Here is a 20,670-nt window from a genome sequence, read left to right on the forward strand (position 1 = left end):
TGTCCCATACAGGGTCGCAGGGAGCCTAACCCGGCAACTTAGGGCATAAGGCTGGAGGAGGAGCGGGCACACCCAGGATGGGACGTCAGTCCATCACAAGGCACCCCAGGCAGGACTTGAACCCCAGAGCCACCGGAGAGCAGGACCCGGTCCAACCCACTGCACCACTGCGCCCCCCCGAGGTAAGACAGTGGATTCTTAATCAGCTTTCCGTTGCAGTGTCCCTTAGTTACTCACTCATTTCCCAAGTCTTGTCCCACAGGGGTTTATGTTCCAGTACCGAGTGCCTGTCCTGTCTACACCTCCGTGTTCCAGTTCTGCTCACAGATCCGTGTTTCATTTTTGACCTTTGTGAGAATGCACCGTATGCCTCTTTGTCCCGGGTTCATCGTTTCAACTCTACACTGTACTTGACAGTCTGCACCGCGCACTTGTACATACACTCCGCACGTGGGGTTTTTATACTTTATGTCCGTGTTCAAAGATTACAGGAACACTCTCTTCCTGAGATGGACCGACATCGTGTCTGGGCGTTGAACGCCCCTCCCCCCCAACTCCCTGTGCTCCCTGGGTAGGCGCCGGAGCACGGTGACCCCGCACCCAGTGGTCCTATCGCCCAAAGTTACACTGATTGTCCATCATGTTCCACTGTCCACGAATCGCCTTTCATTGGCGCTATTCAGCACGTACATGTTCCACTGGCCTATTAAGGAGCTCCATTCGCACGGTTCCCATGAACAACCTGCTCATTATTTCATTCATTTAATTTACTTCAGAGTACCCTGAGCTGCTTTGATTTTCAATTTAAAAACAGTAAATGAATATAGAGTCACTAGGAAGGTGCAACTCTGCCGACACACTGCTATTCTGAGCTGTGACACTTTTTGTTGGGTTTCACAGCACTTCAGTTCGCATGTGACTGATCAAGGGGGTTGGAGTCTGTCGATGAGGCCAGAAGTGCACTGAGATGTAAAAAAGGGGGGGGAAAGTATGAGAAGCATCTTCATGCAGGTCCACGTGCCCAGTTTCACAACTCAGCAAATGGAGTTCAGAACTTCACTTCTGAACGTAAAACCAACTTTGGGAGCCAGTCATGGCACCCAGAAGTCAGAGTGACGGTCACATATGGTAAATCTGACTGTAAACAACACTGTACAGATGTCAAACGATCTCTAATTCACCTGTGTGGCACCACGATACAGGACGATAGTGCTCAGTACGGTATAATGTGGTATATTCTCTTTTGTGTTTCAAGGAGTTCTCTGTCCAGGATGAAAAACACTGAAAACCAAAAAGGGTCTTTTTTCCATCCTGTAGCAACAGTCATCTGTTGAATTGATGGAGTGGTTCTATTACAAAGATATTTCATTAGGGTAATGTACTGTATGCTCAAGAAATCACAATACTTCATGTCACTCATCCAAGAATTGCCAGTTTTCAAATATCTGAGTAATATTTAGTATCATTTTATAAAGTTCATCTGATGGCAATAAATATTGCAGTAGCAGCACCTGAAAAGCTGCACTTAGTCTATACACGTCCGCACGCAGCTCTGGGTGAACAAGACAATTTGACTCGTCTTCCAAACTCACCCATGGCAGAAGAAACTCTCCTTGACTGCATTCTTCTTTGGTGCAATTAAACTCAAAAAATGTATTTAAAAAACATGACACTTGATTACAAAGGAGAAAATAGAGTACACTGCATAAGCAATAAAAAAATTGTAAGAATAATATATAAAAATTGCAAAGACAGATTTTCTTCCCTTTACTCCAAGAGATGTCCAGAGCGCCTTTTAAGCCTGCTAAGCAGAAAAATAACTCGTGTAAAGACACCTGTAAAGGTCAGTCCCCAAAATCTCAGAGTTTCAGTCCATTTTTACTGTGTATTGGACTCTTATGTTTTCATTATGACTCCTTATGACAACGAATGATTTTCCAGTATTTCAACCATTTAAACCTTTCAGTACTACTGCAAGAAAAGAGAAGAAGCTTCATTACAACCTTGTCCTGTTCACTGGGTTCAGCAGAGATGTACAGCTTTCCAAACAGCTTGATAAATTCAACAAATTAATGCTGGATCCTTAACAGCATCAAAAACAGCAGTGTGGATGCAGGAATAGCAGCATTAAACAAGAGGAGATTAAAGAAAGCATCTTTCAGTAGCCTTAACATAAAACACATTTAAAATAAAACAACTGCAATTAAATAATGACATTTAATATACCAGCAAACAAAGTGAAAGTGTTTCAAAACATTTAGAAGAAGTTTTGCGCTGCTGACAGGAAGCACAAATCACGTGCAGATTTTCAATCAGTGTTACTGTATGTCAGGGATTTAATTTATGGGTTACTGTACAGGGTGCAAATATAAAACAGATGATATCTGTCATAAATCACAGGAAAAAAAACATATTCTCTTAAGAAAAAAAGTGTAGAGAACAAGAACATTAATAAAATTAAGTCAAAGTTAAGATATTTGGAATATCTGTGAGCACCAGCCCCTGCGTTGGAGAATAACTTCAGACTGGACCACCAAAAAGGTAAAGTGGCAGGAGAAGTGACTGATAGAGCGTTGCCGTGGGGACAGACACAGCAGCCCATTTCCGGTAAGGAGCCCTGAAGAACTGAGCCAGCGGAAGGACACGTGGGACACGTCACGTGAAAACCCTTGGAAATACGGCAATGCCGGCAGAACTGGGGGGAAACACAAGAGGTGGGCCTGCTAGTAACGTGACGGAGCGATGACTATGGGCGCACCGCTTTGAGGACTAAAGACAGCGGTGCAGAAGGGCACGTTCTGGAGGCGCTCCGTCCGTGCGGTCGCCGACGACTCTAAGGTTTGTGGGGTCAGCGTGGCCGGGGTGTCACGTGCAAGACCTTCTCTGAACGCATGCTGAGCGCGGACTTTAAGAAAGGCAAAAAGAGCAGGGCCGTAAAACGAAAGTGCCGCACTGGACACGGCCACAAGGCGAAAAGAGTCGCAGACACAGTGCACAGCGCTCCCAACACTGTTCCTTTCAAGGGTGCCGCAGGCGCAGAAATTCTCCGCACATTTCAAAGACAGGTCTGCCTGTCCAGCCGCGCCCTTTCAGCAGCTCTCTGCACAAACAAGGAGAAGCTGCCTTCAAAGCTGAGGAAACAAATTGGACAAATTGAAAAATGAGCCCGGGAGACACACTCAAGGCCGTAATAGTGCAGCCTCCGTAGAGCCGAGCTGCAACGGGCGCGAGCAGATGAAGGGAACAAAGTGCTGGTGCTGAACCACGAGGGGACGGGGAGACGGGGAGACGGGGAGAGGAACCCTTGATTCTTTTGGGAATCTCCCACAACATCGCGGCGTTAGCGTAGACGTATAGAGTATAGAGCTCATTATTAGCGTTCCCTTCCCTTCAAGGACGGCTGCGCACTCCTAGGCCCCCTGTGTGTGAGAAGTAATGCAAAAGTGAAAAATAAGAGAAAATTACAGTGCAGCTATCATTAAAATTATTGCTCCACTGAGAAGCTCCCTTTATCCCAGCGACTCATGGCACTCAACCGCTTCACACTGCCTGCTGTCCTTCAGGTCTCACTTGACGTGAATGAGCGAGTTTCGTACTGCAGCGACGGACGTGTAGCGGCAGCGTTCCGGTGCAAAGACTCGGGCTGCGAAGACACTCTCCCAGCGGGAGTCCACAGCAGTCCAGCGCTACTACCGCCATCAAACCCCTCCGGTGGATACAGAATAGCACGGTACGAGCTGTGTTTCAACAAGTGTACATTCTAATTTGTTCTGTGTCAAAGCTGTACACTCTTATTAGTGAACATAAAGACTCTGTTCAGCAGTCCGGCATGAGGCCTGCAATGACACGTTTGACGTTTTACTTCTGACCTCATGATCACACATAAAACAGTAAATTTGGTGACATTAAATGAAAAGTGTGCATTTGGTGCCTTAGTTTTGAAATAAACTCCACTCAGAGTTGACTCAAAATGGCAGACTCACCGACGGTTGCCAAGGATGGGCACCCTCCAGCCCTTCACCTGGCTGAGCTCTGCGTCCGACACTTCAATCTGCAGAGGTAGTCGTGGCGCCCACACCGTGAGTGGCAGCTGAGCGCTCAGGTGCAGGAAGGTGAAGTTGACCCTCACCGACAGCTTTCCGCTCACCTCTTTGCCATTGACCAGGATGGCGTCGCATGCTGGGGTCACCTGTGAAAGAGGAGTGGTTCCCAATGAGCACGCAGGGAGCACTGGCCAAGCTTCTTATCTTTCTGGCACATTTACAGAACTTAGAATATCATGGTGTGGAAAAAGTATAATTCCTAGTTTAAGGTCCAACTCATCCCGTTGAGGGTGGTGGCGGTAACAGGCCGAGAAAGAAGAGCCACAGTTTTCGAAAGCAACAGATTCTAACAACTCCTGGGGGTCTTGAAGTGTTAACAGGCCAAACCCGGGATATAATCTCTCCTGCGTCTCCTAGGTCTGCTCTGAGCTTCCACCTAGTGGGACGTGCCTGGTGTGCCGGACCTTATGTGGCGCCTTGAGCAGCTCTTTTCAATCTCGAGGACCAAGACTTTACAACAAGGGCCTCCTGTCACAGGCACCCTTTGCAGGAACCTCATTTTTGCTGCTTGAACGAGTCATCTTGATCTCTTGATAACTGCTCAAAGCTCATGTAGGTGAGATCAAGGACGTAAGCAGTAACTTGCAGGCACTGACTAAGGACTCTGCTGCTGCACAAAGTCATTGCTTGATCTCATCTGCCATTATTTGTGAGAAGGACTGTGATGCATTGAAACTCCTCTACTTGGGCCAGCTTCTCCCAAATGGCAGGAGAGACACGAGAAACAAAAGGAAGGCAGAAGAGAGGAGAGCCCTGGAACCCCATACTCCTGCAGCACCTCCCCAGAGAATAAGTTTGGCACATTATCGTAGGACTTCTCCTGGTTGACAAGGCTCATGTAAACCGGCTTTGCAAATTCCCATAATTCCTCCATCACCCTAACAAGCAAGTGTTGGTCCGTCCACTGTTCCATGGCTAGACCAGTCCTTTACGCAATACTGAAGACACCCTTAGCCAAGAGACCCCAACGATGTCCTGTGCATTTCTGGATAAAAGTCATCCACCCCTCCAGCTCTACTTCAAGGAAGCTGTTTCACTGCTACAGTAACTCCAGTCTAGGAGAAAGAGCCTGACCCCTTAGACTTCAGTGGTTACTGGGTTCAGCAATTTGACAAAGTGCTCTTTCCACTCCCCAGTGAAACCCCCAGCGGAGGGTCGCACAGCCCAGGCTTTGCTGAGAACAGGCCGGGCAACGTTCTGATTTGAGCTCTGGAGTTATTGGACGGGTAGCCATAACCTTTTCAGGGAAGTTCCCAAGTCACTTCTTACAGTCTCACCGAAAAAAAAGAAAAAAGGGTAAAGATACTTTAACCTTCAAAACACACACTCCACCATTTTTGTTTAGTTATTTATCTGGACTTTCCAGATGGAAAGATGGATAAAGAGATGGATCCCTAAACTCTAACTGCAATGACAGAGGAACTGACTTCATTCCAGCATTCTTCAGTCCTCGAACATTAAGAAGAAAAGAAACACTATGCAATGCTCTCAAGGCTGAGTGCAATGTACACTTATATGTCTTCTGCACAAACGTAATTCTTACCTAATGTCTCGAAAATAGGGGGTGCGGTGGCGCAGTGGGTTGGACCGCAGTCCTGCTCTACGGTGGGTCTGGGGTTCAAGTCCCGCTTGGGGTGCCTTGCGGCGGACTGGCGTCCCGTCCTGGGTGTGTCCCCTTCCCCCTCCGGCCTTACGCCCTGTGTTGCCGGGTAGGCTCCGGTTCCCCGTGACCCCGTAAGGGACAAGCGGTTCTGAAAATGTGTGTGTGTGTGTGTGTGTGTGTCTCGAAAATACTTTACTCCCGTTGTTTTGAGTGAAGAGATACCGCAGTATGTAAATGAACTTATTTCAGGACACAGCACAATGGTAAAGTAAGGTATTACTTCCTTATTCCTTATTTTGTGGGCACTGGGTGGTTAATCAATGTAACAGATGACTTCTCAGGAGCAAATTAATCAAACTGTGAAATTTTGGACTGGTGAAAAGTTATTGATAGAGAAAGAATTTACTACAATTTTCAAGCTGAGCTGCAGTTTCCCACACGCTACTTAATCTAAGTACCTTTCTAGTTTCCGGCCTCATAGTCCTGGCTAATCATTAAAAAGTGAATATGAAGTGAGATGGGAAGAAAAATGGACTTGTGTGCATCTGACCTTAAAGCCCGAGAGAAGAGGAGGGGAAAAGTGATGTGGTGCCTGCGGTGTCACTGTTACACAATAGCCTATTATTCAAGGCCCTAGAGACTGAAACAGAACTGTTATGACATGAATGTGTTGAATGACAGGAAAAAAATGGATTAATCTAAGGTTGCTAGGTAGTAACAAAAGAATTGCTCTCAGTAGCAGCCCAAAAATATTTCAGGTAATTACATGTGAAAGAGCAAACAGTCCCACTCACTCCGTGTTTTCATAGAGGTTATGAAGCAGACACTCCATCTCCTTAAATTGGAATAAATTCATTATAGTCATATTTTGCCCCTTGCTGGAAGCTTTTGTCCGGAGTGACTGCTTGTCGCGACAATGTTTTCTTTTTCCAACATCACGGCTGAATGTTTAACTCAGGTGAAGTACTTCTGTCGAGGCTCCGACACCAGGATCTCTCCTGGGACTTGGAAAGGATCGAAGCCAAACACTTTTGCGAGCCTCGACTCCAGGCTACCTGGTGACTGGTGGCCCTAGAGCACAGCGACCCCCCCCGGTGGTCACCCATGTCTTTTCACAAGCGACAGCCTTCCTCACCTCGCGCTCCTCTCGCCGTGCCTCATTAACGTAACGTGAGGCTCCTCTCCAGCGGGAGGTGCGAGGTCGCCTCGGTAACGTGCCGTCTCTCGCCGAAGCGTGCGGTCAGCGATGGGCTCCTGCTGCGGTCAGTGGATTTCACCACAGACAGACAGAGAGCTTCATTAGGCTCCGTCTAGGGGGTCAGACCGGAGATCCTGAGTCCCGCGGTCGTGCACGTCATTTTAATAATTCAACGCTCACACGCCCACACTGGAACGGAAGGGCGTGCGGGAGGGGGGAGTCGAGAGCGTCCATGAGACGGGGGACATTCTCGGTGCTCAGGCACTTTCTTATCGGTGCGGCGCGTGCGGAGTTAATGTCTTAAGATGTTTTTAAGCCCGAGGTTCCCTAACAGTGCACGGCTGCTACAAACTGTCCCGCAGCGTTTCAAAAAAGACACTGTGATAAAATAATCATGTGAGCAAAGCTCACTTGTTGTGTCTTTTAGCTGCTGCCACACAAACAGTGTTTGGCTCCAGTTCCAGTTGTGCAAGAGACACTGGTTTGTACAAATGTCCAAACAGCTGTCCACAAGACAGGGGAACAAGAGCTACTGGGAGGGGAGGGGAGGGGAGGGGAAGGGAGGGGAGGTAAGCCGGCAAAGGGTCACAGCCGACTGGGGCTCCGTACCCTCTGCTCCAACCGGTGGTAAAGTGGAGACTCGACTCTAAATGGCTGAATACGTGTAGGTACCTTAACAGTGAGAAAAGTGTCCTCTACATGTCATGAGATCGTAACAAACGCAAGGAGAAGTGCGTTTATTAAACATAAATGCACAGAAAAAGTGCCCAGGTGTGCACCATGGCGAGAACTTCCTCTAAAAAGACAGCTAGGTCTCATCATTTCTGCTCCTCCTGATGGACAAGCTCAACAAAACAGTAAACAAAAATGGTGAGTGCAGGTAAAAGCACGTAGATACCAGACCTCCAGTCAGACCACACACACATACACACAAACACACACACTCACTCTGAACCACTTGTCCCATGTGGGGGTCACGGGTAGCCGGAGCCTAATCCGGCAACATGTGGCGCAAGGCTGAGGGGGTAGGGGACACACCCAGGACGGGACGCAAGTCCATCACAGGGCACCCCAAGCTGGACTCGAACCCCAGACCCACCGGAGAGCAGGACCCGGTCCAACCCACTGCGCCACCACGCCCCCCCCCCCCAAGTTAGACCATAACCTGCCAAATAAAAGCGGTAGTGGCTGGTAAAGGTCCTCGCTGAGCACTAGCGAGGTGCCCCCGGTGGGCTGGGACAGGGATGACACGGAGAGCGAGGCTGTCAGGGGACGAAGCACGGAGACGCTCCCCTCGGAAAAGCGCCGCCGAACAAATGCATAGGACCGATTAGGGCGGGAATGCGAAGAAACATTTTCTTTTCACTGCCTCACCCATCCTCTGAAAAGCGAAAACGTGACTCAGATTTGACAGTTCAGACGGCGAATTGATTCGGCAACATGCTGGCCCCTCTCTGCTCCCCTGTGATAAATTGCAGATTATTCAGCTGACAATGCAAAAACGGCACCGGGCGCCCAAAAAGACCAATCATTTCACAGTGTGCGCATCAAATTACTGGGAAAAATGGGCCGGCCCTTTATGGCAGACAGGGGAGGCCGCGCAGGAGGGGTGGGGACCCGGTGGGGACCCGTCCCGCACGACAGAACACGTGAGCCGTCGGCAGGAAGGAGGAAGGAGACGCCGTGCACTCATCGAGCCGGCCGGCCTCTTATCTCCGTCCTGCCTGTGCGTGACACCCACCGTCTGCTGGAGGAAGGGCTTCATTCACGGAGCTCCAGACACAAAAGAAGCGCCGCACTCTGTCCTGCACTTTTCTCTGGTCCCCGAGAGGGACCCCGATGAAAACGAACCCCGGGTTCCGCACCTGACAGGAGAGGGCAGAGCAGCTTCCGTCCGCCCCAGGCAGGCAGAGGGTTTTACCGTGCTGCACGCTGCCTACAAACTCGGAAACCAGCAGCTCTCCGGGGCGTAACGCCGGACAGGCTGCCGCGAGAAAAGGGTGGCAAGCGGACCGGTCCGTACCTGGAGGAAGTAGAGCAGCGGTGCAGAGGGTCCACCGAGGCGCTACTGTATATCCGAGCAAATCAAGCGCAGGTGCGTTCGGAAGCACGGAGCTCGGAGCCGTCAGCATGGCAGCCGAGCTGGAGCGCGGTGAGGAACTTAGAACCCGAGATCCCATCCGGCACAAGAGCTCCAGGTAGCGGTGACCCACGGATGTGCTCATAAGGCCCACCTGGTCGACTTTGACGGGAACACGGTATCCCTTCAGCCCGCAGCTGATTCATTCCGCTGTCACTGGCTGATTCCATTAAGACACCTCCTTCAGCTCCCCTGCTTCCCTCTTATTGCTCTTATTCTGTTAGTGTAATAACATTTCTTTTGGAGAACCCAAGCAGCTAATCACATCAGCTGTCGCCTCACATTTACCCTCCATGGAAAAAAGGACCCCCTGGCTGCCCGTTCTTCGTGATGCAATGCCCCGGGGCAGGAAGGGAAGAGACACCATAACAGCTACATCACGGCCACCACCCGGCTGATGAATGACAAACAGCGGCCTGACTCATACCCGACTCATCGAACGCATAAGGCTCCCTGTCACTGCTATTGACAGCACCGCAGGGTAAAACACACTGTTTCTGTAGTGGCAGGCTTACCTTTTTTCCTTTTCCAAGACAAATCATTCGCAATTGTCCTCTTTAGGCACCGGTCGCAGCCTCTAAGGAGCCCAGAAAAAGTGCGCACAATATGAGCGCTACACACCAAATTTCACTGCCAATAATGTCCCTGGTAGCCCAAGTGAGCGGCACAGGAGCCCTGCCTGTGGGCTTTTGAAAACTTTATGTATCCTAAAGAAACTTGGACTTTGGCTTACACAATGTATGGGAATTTGCATATCCTCAGTATTTGCATAAGGATATAAGTCATATGTGCCCCGAATGTGTCTCCTGCATGAGGCTGTCCTACATGTGCCTGTATTTTTGGTCTGTGGACCCCGTGCGCGTTCAACAGAAAGAAACACTCTTCTAATTTCCTTCGGCTCTATGCGGCTCACAAATCCGGAAAGAAAGAGAAGACAAATACACTCGTGCCAATACAAGAGCCCCTCCCGCTCAGAAGACTGATGCATCGCCTCCTTGACAAAGAGTGCAAAGAGCAAACACACGAAGCCTGGTATTACCACGGCGAGACCCGAAAAGGTGATCGCTGCAAGGAATGATAATTAGTGCTGCCAGCAAGCGAGCGACACTTCGAAAAGGCTCGCTGGGCTACGTGGGAGACGTCCCATTAGGGCGCCCGTGCGCGGTTGCCCGGCCTGCAGAGAGGGGCCAGGGGTTTCGTTGCGCTCGCAAACAGGCGTAATTGATCGTGCGCCGAGCGCGCGGTAAATAAGGCGTGTGCGATGGCGCCGCAGGGTGCCCGGCGCTGTCCCTCGCTCCCGGCACGTCGGACGCAGTCGGCTCTCCTCTGTCCCGTGTTCCTCTTCACTCTGCTCTGTGCGTGTGCGTCCCGCGCTCATACACACTGATATAAAAAAACACAGACGCAGCCTCCAGTGTGACGGCATTATCGTTATCAGGGTGCCTCCCAGGATTTAAGCAAGACACCCGAATGAGACACGGCTGCTTACATATTCATGTCTTCAGGTTCTCAGCGATCTGTTGCTATTAGTGTCCCTGCAGGCTAATAAGTGCGTATAAAAAGGACAAAGAAAGAGTACGATGAAACCGCGCCACTGCCTCAGTGCCCGAGCTCTGCTGAGGTTATTTAGAGGTAAGGCAACAGCCCAACAATAATTACTCACTTGAAGCAGTACACACACACACACACACAAATATATACAGACAACGTAATTAACATACCGTGAGCTGTGGGACTCTTGCGTATTACAAGCGAAAAGCTACACAAATGGAAAAATAAACTAAAGATTAGGTTTCGGCAGTATCGGGAACGGAAGCACGACGCGCTGCATAATTGCGCACCTTGAGGTCACACAGCGGTGAGGAAGACACTGATCCCAGACGTTGGCGGCGCACTGATATAAAATGTGGGTCATGAGGGCTGTTAGCGAATGCATCGGTTTTCAGTTTTGCGAGTGAACGCATTGCTCTGCAGGGGTCCACTCTGCATCAAGGGCTGTAGCACCGTGGAGTGTGTCGCTCTGCATAATGTGCCGGTGAACAGAAGCATCGGTGTGAGCACATTCGGCACATTAAGTGCAATAAGGCCTGCGCTCGTGCTGACTGAGCGCCCTTACGGGTTTGCCGCGGCTCTGGACGTGGAAGGTCAGGTCGCCCGCGCTCGGAAAGAGCCCTCGAGCGACCGCAGCACGCGCACAGCTGCCCCGGACCACGCTCTCCGAGTGCCCCGCCTGCTGTCAGGGACGCGCTCCCTCCGGCCACGCTCACTACCTGCTACCATAAAGGCCTCCCGTCCTTTTAAGTGCACAGGCTACGGTTGCAAAGTAATTACTAAGTAATTAGTTATTGATTTGAACCTATAACATTTATAAGCTTTAGGACGTCTGGGACACCGAGTTCCGCGTGACAACTCTGCTCAGAGGTGGAACGACACCTAAAGTTATTCGCACGTCAAGGGCAGAGGAAGAGCCCCTTCCCGGCACCGCCAACCCTCCGAGGGGCACCCGCACGAACGGAGAAGTTCACCGACACATTTCACTTTATTCCGCTGAGCCATCTTCGTAGAGGAGAAGTCGGCACTGATTTTCCTCTGGAAAGGAAAAAACACACAGGAGACTTTCATCTGTTCAAATGCAAATCAGTTCAAATGCAGGCGATTATGGGCACAATTCTGTGGGCCAAATACAACAAAAACTTTGACCCAGACGCTATTATGAAAAACAACACCGAGAGTAAACAGCAGTTTACGGTCTGTGTCACATTTTCTTTTCCACCACAAAATGTATAATTACCCGACTGGCAAGTGCAAAATATATAATTACCCGAGTGAAAATTAATTAGTCGCGGCGAGGTCAAAGCGTCAGAGTAATTGCAGCCCCTAATGGATTTCCAGCGTGTTCCACACAAAGGGCTCCGGCCTGCTCCTTCGCGCCCGGTCCGGGCTGCGGCGATCACGTCTCACGGGGACGCCTCTGCACACGTGAACGCGCCACGTCCCAGGGGCCACACGGCACCGGGCGCAGCCGACAGGACCGCTGCGGGTAGCAAAGCCGACCCGGGGTCACGGTCAGCCGGCGGGGTCCACCTGCCCGGGTGGGGTCCACGCTACTTTCACAGCGTTAGCTACTGCGGCGGGACAGGACCGAGGCTCGGGGCTACGGGCAGATCCCACAAGAAAGCTTCCCCTTGCAACGAAACAAAGCCAAGACAGGGACACGACCCCTTCAGGGAGAGCGAAAACACACACTCCCCCAGCTGTCCTCCAGGAAGTCCTCAGTCCAGCTGCTCTAAAGCTCTCCCTGTTTTCCCTCCACTGGTGCCAGATGGTCGTCCCTGTTCCAGTTGGGTTCGCCGCGGGGGGGCCGGGAGCTGTGCGCCTCACTGACCCCGCCCCCCTGCCAGGGTGTCGCTGCCCACCGGCTCACACCATCTACGTTAGGGATGTCATTATGGTCATTTTTCTTTATTTTCCCCCACGTAGAAAGGGACACGGTGGACTTTTCAGACTCTCCACTGACACCTCGAGAGATGTGCGGAGATGACGGATCAAAGACAGGACAAGGACACGCTCTAAATCGCTTCACTCTCAAGGTTCATTACTATAGTATATAACGTCTGCTGCTGGTATGTATCATATGTGGTGGTTTGACGTTTCCTTTATCTGTCACTCTGCGAACGTGTCTCTTTTCTGAACGGAGCGCTACCTAAATTATAAATAAATTGTGTTTTAGTGCACCGAGGAGGGTTACAACGGTGCAGAGCGGCGGAAAGGTCAACAGAAATGTTGAGTAATATAATCTACCTCTAACGGTTTTGCTTAAGGCACTTTTTCAGCACTTTGCATTTATTACGCAGCTTGTGATACAGATGGAGGCATCAGCAGTCATCGGCAGTCCTGGGGTCACCGCGCATCTCGGACCGCCCAACACCAGACACCCTCTGCCAGGTGACCCGACCGGGGCGGATCCAAGTGGCGCTGCCTAGAACCCACAGCCAACGAGACGCCCTCCGCATGGCCTCCGAACCACCTTTCCCAGCCTTCCTCTTGAGGACCTGTGCTAACCGACACTCGCCAGGCTCCGTACGACGACTTTCCTGCAGGGCCCCCACAGCCTGCTTCAACAGCCGTAACCCTTCCTCCAGCCGCTCGAGCGGCACTGCTCCGCCGTCTTTCTCCCACCGGCCTCTTCCATGCGCTCCTTTCATTGCACTGCAACGAGATGACTTGCCTAGAAACCGCAGAGAGCGGGACAACGTCCACACATTTCTGCAAAGCTGGCCACAAATCTAAGGTACCTGGCTGTACCTTACTGTGGTACCTTACAGGTTGTCTGCGCTCTCTCTCCAGCCGCCATCAAAGTGTTTTCGGCCGCTGGGTGTCACCGGCGTTTATTACACACGTTTCTAGATGCTTATTAACATTTATCGCATTATTTACGTTCTCCATTTTCCCCTCACGAGAAAGCAGAGCGTAAATAGCAGTACCTGTCACTACCGTGTGCCGTGCCCTTCCGAGTGCCCCTTCAAACAGGAAGAGTAAATGTGTGAACAGCCATTTCGGGTAATAATAGGGTATTATGCAATAATTGCTTCTTTTCAAATGTATTTATTTAAAGGACAAGCAGGAGCTATTTGGAGGAACTGCATCAAAGTAGTGGAGCTATTTTCAGGACGCGGTAATGGAGCAGCGTCTCTCTCTGAAACGAAGCGCCATTAAGGCAGCAGAACCCTGCAGCGAGACCTTCTAAAACAGCGAAGGTTAAACGGGGAAAGCGTTCAAATGAGGTCCTTTGTCGCTGGCAAGGGAACTCTCCATCCTCCCGTCAGAGCTCTTCTTCTGAGACACAGGTAGAGCTGCCAGCTTTTGCGCCGAGTCGCCACGAGCGCCTCTTTGAAGGGAGCGGCACGCGGCCGACTGCGGATCGCGGGAACCGCACACATCGAATCGAAGGCCATCGGGGCTCAACTTAAGGAAAGTGCTGCTTTGGCCCAATCCATTTAGAGTTCGTTCACTTTTCGTCACAAGTCTAAGCGTGCGCTCGGCCGCTAATCCTGTAACATCTCATCAGGTGAGTGGCGTCCCGGTGGCAGGCGGACAGGCTCCGCCCCGTGCTCCGCGCGGCCCTTCGCCTTTTCCCGGCACTTAGATGCGCACGCGTTGCTCCCCGGGGCTTGGCGGCGTCCCGAAGAGGACACTTTCCATCACGCAAACCTGCTTGCATGTGTCAAATAAGCCCTCCTTATTAAATGAGGCCTGGAAAAGATCAATTTGTAATCCTCTTTGTCTTGCTTACTTTTTTCCACTCGTTTTGTCAAGTTCAATAAGCACAGATATTACTGAGGAAATCGTTCCAGAAGCCAATTACGCCTCAGCTCACTTCAATGAAGAGTTAATGCCCACTTGTTAAAAATGGGATTGGAGCAGTAAGCTGCGGACCCCCCCAATCCCTGACCCTCTCAGCCCCTCCTCCCCGCAACGACAAGTTTATTTCCTTCGGCTCATTGGCATAAGCACGGTAGGAGCCTCGAAGACGTTTCGGCAGACGGAGACGAAGGCACAAGTCCGGTTTCCGCTCGCTGCGGTGTTACGATTTCGGCTCCTTCGAGTGACATCGGGACTCCTGCCGCCTCGTCATTGTAAGGACTTGTCCGAAACAAGTAATACGGGTCACGTTGCATCTATTTATCAGGACTTTTCGACTGAAGGAACTCTGATTGCTGCCCGTCCTCCACGTAGCACATATGTGACTTATGACGGCTGTCCTATCGTCCTTGAGTCCCACCATTTAGCTGTTCGCTCCATCTGCTACATGTTGCTGTTTGGGGTCCAGCAGTGACTGTGCTTTGTTTACAGAACTGTTTTTGGGGGTGCCTTCAACTCACTTTTTATTTGGAATGGGTAGAAAGTGAGAAAGTCAGTGTCCTGGTGGTGCTCAGTAGAGAAAGTGGAAGGCAACAAATGAAAATGAAAGTGAAATAAAATAACAAATACACACACACACACACATTTTCTGAACTGCTTGTCCCATACAGGGTCGCAGGGAACCGGAGCCTACCCGGCAACACAGGGCGTAAGGCCGGAGGGGGAAGGGGACACACCCAGGACGGGACGCCAGTCCGTCGCAAGGCACCCCAAGCGGGACTCGAACCCCAGACCCACCGGAGAGCAGGACTGTGGTCCAACCCACTGCGCCACCGCACCCCCCCTCCCCCCCAAAAAAAATAATAAATAATAATAAAAATAATAGTGCTGCATGGAAATGTAATTAAAACACTGTACTGTATATTATTATTATTATTATGATTATTATTTTATTTGGCACAAATAGTGTGAAACTGGTGGAAAAAATAACAAGCTCTATTGTACAAGCTGGCACTCATGTAGGTTAATAGATCATACGTCCTTATGGTTTCCATAATGTAAGGGGCCGTTCCACTCAATGGCGGCTCCAAGTCGCGTCGGGGTCGTAGGAACGGAACCCCGTCTTCAGTCGAGGGCCCCCTGTATCTCTCTCAGAAGGTCCAGACCCAGAAGCTGAAAAGGCAGACTTTAAGGCCCTCTGGCCACGGGTCCTCTGGCCTGTGTGGGTACGAGCCATTTGTTTGCGGAGACCGGTCCTCCTGACAGTCTAAGGGACTCTAGGTCACGGCCAAGAATTCTCCAGAGCTCAGCGGACATGAAAGGTCGCGGGTCACATAAGTCCACATAATCTGTTACAGGTGTCTCAGTGATACAAAACACACCAATAACACTTTTTCCCTGCTGATACCGTGGTACGGCAGCTCCTCTTGATGTGACGGATTTGCAGGACGCTTGCGACCGAGACGAAAGGCAGACAAACAGGCCATATTTAACAGCCCTCCCACTGCTCATTATTGGGTTGCTGTTTGGTCTTGTACAAGTCACATGTTAATGTAAAGTAACTTAGTTACTTTGTTACGACCCGCAAGTTTATTAGAAGAAGACAAATCGTATCGACAGAGTGCCGGCAGGTCACAGGTCCAAATGATTCCTTCATTTCAGGCGCGAGGACAAACCCCCCCCCCAAGGAAGTATGAATATTGAGCACAGCTGTTGTGAAACAAGGCCGTTCCAGGCACTGAGACACATTTACGACATTCATTTAACTGGTGAAATAAATCTTTAGCAAAAAGGCCAATGTGTCCCTCTCCATGTTCTTGTTAAACCACAACCCAGACTCCTGTTGTTTTGATGAATTATGGGATGTAGGCTCATCGCTCCTACATACATGGCGAGGAGATGCATTTCAACGCTGCTGTTCACCGCAGGAGCTCCCCTGACAAGTGTTTCGATTTTGACCGCTAGAAGCAGTACCGTCTGATCTGCACGGCACTTTCGAGGAATCGTGCGTGTCGACACACCTCCTGCACGGTGCTGCATGATCACACCTGTGAAAGAGCATCATCTTCTCACCGTCTGCCCTTGTCCTCACTCTCACTTGTGTGAATGTATTTGCATCTTCTCTCTGTGCTGTTTCTGTGTCGCTCTTGGTAAAATTAAGGAAAAGTATTTGCCCCGGCCATTCGCCTTGTAAAAACGATGCTTCGCACTTGTGTAATTGTGAACCTTTGTGTTCGTACCGCGACCCAGCGGCCCCCTGACACACCACAGCGCACGATGGGTAGAATTCAGGACGGGCACCTTGACAACATCCACGTTGGTTGAGTTGCAGCCCACGGTACCGTCCACCTCCCGCACGGTGCCGTCCTGCTCCACCGTCACTACTTTGACCGGGACCACGACCCGCCTGCCCGTCAGGATGGCCGTGTTCAGGATCTCAGTGTCCTGCAAGAAGAAGGAACATTCGTGCAGGTTAGGTGACGCTCAGCAGAGTGCGCGCCGCACACACGCCACAGCGGATCTACATGCCGACGCGTCCGCGTAAGAGGTTAAGAAACGCTCTCTTTCTGCCCTCAGCACAACATCTCTGCTGGGACGACTGACCCCCGACTCACGGGCGCCCCAGTTTGTCCTGTAGGCGTTTGCCGAAGGCTCCTTTACACTCGACAGGCTGCCAGGTCCACCGCTGCTGTGATGTGACCACACCTGGGGTCAGTCCTTTGTTCTGTGACACACAGAGACCTGAAGAAGCTCAGCTGCTTTTAAGTTCCCTGGGGGACATTGGGCTCGAGAATGACCATCGATCATCGTTTCATCATTTTATCACCGCACTGCTGGACAGTACAGTACAGTGAAGGACAGGACAGGAGAATACTGGACCACTTCTCAGCTCTGGAGTTGTGGGTTTGAATCCCAGCACAGCGTAGGACAAACAGCCTCTAAGGTTATAAAACTGCACAGAACTGAACGTTACAGAAAACAAAGTGTAGAAACTTGTGACAAAAAGGAGTAACAACAGACGGTGGACAGATAGTAGATAATAAATGAGTTGTATTTTCTATTTCATGTCTCCAAATTGAGCCCTGAGGACTGGCACAAATACAGAAGAAAATTCAATAACTACGTTCCGTATGAATATTGCCCAAGTCCGAGGAATGACAGGCCGTGTTTAACACACCAGCAGCCTCAGGGTTCATCACGAAATATCGCAGCGTCGTGGACGAGCGCCGGCGAAGACCCACAGTACAGTGACATTCTAACTTTATCAAAGGGCTCGTAATTGGCCTCGGAACGGAGCCCATCGAATCGAACCCTTAACTCCACGGCGATAATGAGCCCAGCCAAGAGCAGGAGATTTTCCAAAGGCCTGGCTGCGGGTGGGGGGCAGCGGGGGTGGCGCTGAGGGTCCGCCGGGCGGTTCGGGGATACGGATCGGTCAGAACGAACGCAGAGTCCCTGCTCTAATTCAGCTCTGACCTTTCTTTAATGAGCGGCAACAAGAGCGCGCCCCTCTCCGCAAACTGCCCCATTACTCCCGACGCCAGGGCCTGCCTAGGGGGCACAATCAAAGGCTGCCCAGTGCGTGGGGGTGGTGGGGGGGATCGAATCGCCTTTGCCGAGGCTCGCGCCCCGCACCTTCGTGTGATGATGAGCCACGGAGCTGGAAGGAGTCGGGACTAAACGCCCCTGGATTTCTCTGCTGCGGAGCAGAGGGGTCATTGGGGACACACCTGTTGCGCGCATGCGCACACACGCACACAAGGGGCAGTTTTTCGCACTCATCTGCCAGAGCAAGTCACTTTCGCAAAGGCAGGAGGCGGCGAGGAAGCGAGCGGCGCCGACCGGGGACCGGTTCCAGGAGGCGAGTGCGCCGGCGCTGAGCCGCCTGCTGTCCGCCTTCAACTGAACCAACATAATTAAAAAATAAAAGAAGAAGTGAGAACGCCTAATGGGGAGAAGGAGAGGGAGAAAGCGAGGAGGACACATGCAAAGTACAAGTACAAGCTCTTGCATCATGTGCGGTGACGGCGCAGAGACCCCCGGCGACGACGAGCTCTTAGATTTCAATTATGATAGAAGAAAGAAATAGGGCTCGGTGTCGACTGCGAAATCCCCAAACTGCCATGAATTATTTAGAACGTATTTCTCAGTGCTAAACATAATCAGAGAAGCGAGCTGTAAGCACCACATGAGCCACGTTTCATTGTGCTCCTAATCCAAGGCCGATACTAGAGTAAAGCACGGTGAATGTTACTGCGAGAGCGGTTTACACATCTCTTCTGCCATTAATGTTTTTTATGCAGTTTATTTATGTTTTTTACACATTCTGCTTTATCAGCTCACACATTTCTGAATACACACAGAATCCAGTGCCACAAGCATTCTGTATTCTGTACTGAACCTGACAAGGACATCAGGAACGGGAAAACGGAAAATTAACCGTAGTAAAAGCAGTGAATAGACAACTCGTTCACCTGAAAAGAGGGACAACACTATTTATTCTCTAGTTATGTTGGTGAACTACAGCACAAAACCTACCTTATGATACTGCCGATATCCAGTACAAAAAAGGCAGTTTTTCAAAGTTTCATTTAAAGAGTATAATAAGAGGGATTCTTGGGTAAATAAATCATTGAACAGTAGAAGGAAACAGAACAAAGAACCTGAACAACAGTTCCGACTCCCGACTTTCGCATGAATGACTGGACGTTTCTCAGTCCAGCGGGGCACGAATAAGGCGAAGGAGGCGCCGTCAGAGAGGTATTTCAGAGACGAGAGCGAAGGGGAAGTGAAAGTAGGTCCTACGAAGGTCCAACAATGGTCCAAGAATGGTCCAAGAATGGTCCAGTGAAGGTCCTACTAAAGTTGGGTGAAAGTCTGACGAAGGTCCTAGCAGCTCTGGAGATGCTCTAACTGGCACTTCTGTTCTCCTTTCAGCTGCGACTTAAAATGACAGACACATTGTATGAAAATGAGAATTAATAAGTGTGACGCTGCACTGCTAATCCTTTCACCGCTGTTGTGTTCACATTTTCAGCAGCACAAAAAACCCTTCATGCCTGTCCCACGCAATTAATAACGGCGCCGTCACACGCAGCGCAGCGTGGAAGAAGAACACTCATGGTGGGGGGAGGCAGGATTTCACGCTGTTGTACACACACACACACACACACACACAGACACACACGCGAGGAACACAAGGTGGACAGAAGACATGAAGCTCTAACAGTGCAGACGAGCAACGCCGATGTGGATGTTGAGGGTGTTGAGGAGCAGCAAGGCAGCGAAAGGTTGCAACATCTGTTCACGTTCGTGTTCCATTTCCAAGTGCCATCTTACCTACATTTACTAACCCGTCCACCTTCCTTAAGGACAAGACCCCACCCACCCACCTCCCTGACACGAGACCACACTGGAAGGTAAAAAGGGCAATAATTTTTGCAGTAGCAATTTTACTGTCCTATACCATGTCTACAAGCTGAGACACCTCAGTAAGGAAGGACAGTACAGTACAGGAATTGTGAGGAGAGGAGAGACGAGACCTTTCCAAAAGTTTGACAAATACAGTTGCTGTTACTGTCCCTCTGCGTCTGCAATTCAAAGACACACGTGAAACACCACTGGGAGATGGATGACCAATTCATGCTCATTTGATCTCAGAGTGAATCAGCAAGGAAATTTCATCCTTATGCTCATTTCTGGAGCCCGTTTCTCTCGTCCAGAAATCAGGCACTGTTTCAAAGTGTCTGTGCGGCAATGAGAGACGTCACAAAGCGCTCCTGTCCTGTACAGACCTTGTTTATGTCTGTTTGTACAGTGTCCTGAAAACCATATTAAATTAATGAATATTAAACTGGACGTACATGAGTGAGTGAGTGTGTGTGTGTGTGTGTGTGTGTGTGTGTGATAGTAGGAATGCAGACTTCTTGCAAGTAGGTGCATCGAAGATGTGTATTTTTTTTTTTTAGTATCACAGGAATTTCATGCAGAGAAGCAAAAAACCATAAAAAGTACGAAAGAATAAGAAGTCAATGTGTGTAATTGAGCAGGAAAAATAGTTCTTCCAATGATAATCCTCTTAATTAGGGATGCTGGGTAATAAATTCCATGTTAGTTTGCTGGTGGGGGTGCAGGGGCGCAGCGGGTTTGGCCTGTGCCTGCTCTCCGGTGGGTCTGGGGTTCGATTCCCGCTTGGGGTGCCTTGCGACGGACTGGCGTCCCGTCCTGGGTGTGTCCCCTCCCCCTGCGCTGCCAGGTTAGGCTC

General features: G+C 50.4%; 1 protein-coding gene across 1 annotated transcript in view; it reads right to left on the reverse strand.

Annotated features, from left to right (window-relative positions):
* Positions 1 to 20,670, reverse strand: part of LOC108920194 (transmembrane protein 132C) — a 146,154-nt gene that overhangs the window by 5,410 nt on the left and 120,074 nt on the right. Inside the window, exons 5-6 of the mRNA XM_029247405.1 lie at positions 16,707 to 16,850; positions 3,984 to 4,189 (exon numbers count right to left, since the gene is read on the reverse strand). Coding sequence (XP_029103238.1) covers positions 3,984 to 4,189; positions 16,707 to 16,850 — 350 coding nt within the window. The remainder of the gene's footprint in view (positions 1 to 3,983; positions 4,190 to 16,706; positions 16,851 to 20,670) is intronic.

Source organism: Scleropages formosus, chromosome 21 (genome assembly GCF_900964775.1).
Source record: "Scleropages formosus chromosome 21, fSclFor1.1, whole genome shotgun sequence".
Taxonomy (NCBI): Eukaryota; Metazoa; Chordata; class Actinopteri; order Osteoglossiformes; family Osteoglossidae; genus Scleropages; species Scleropages formosus.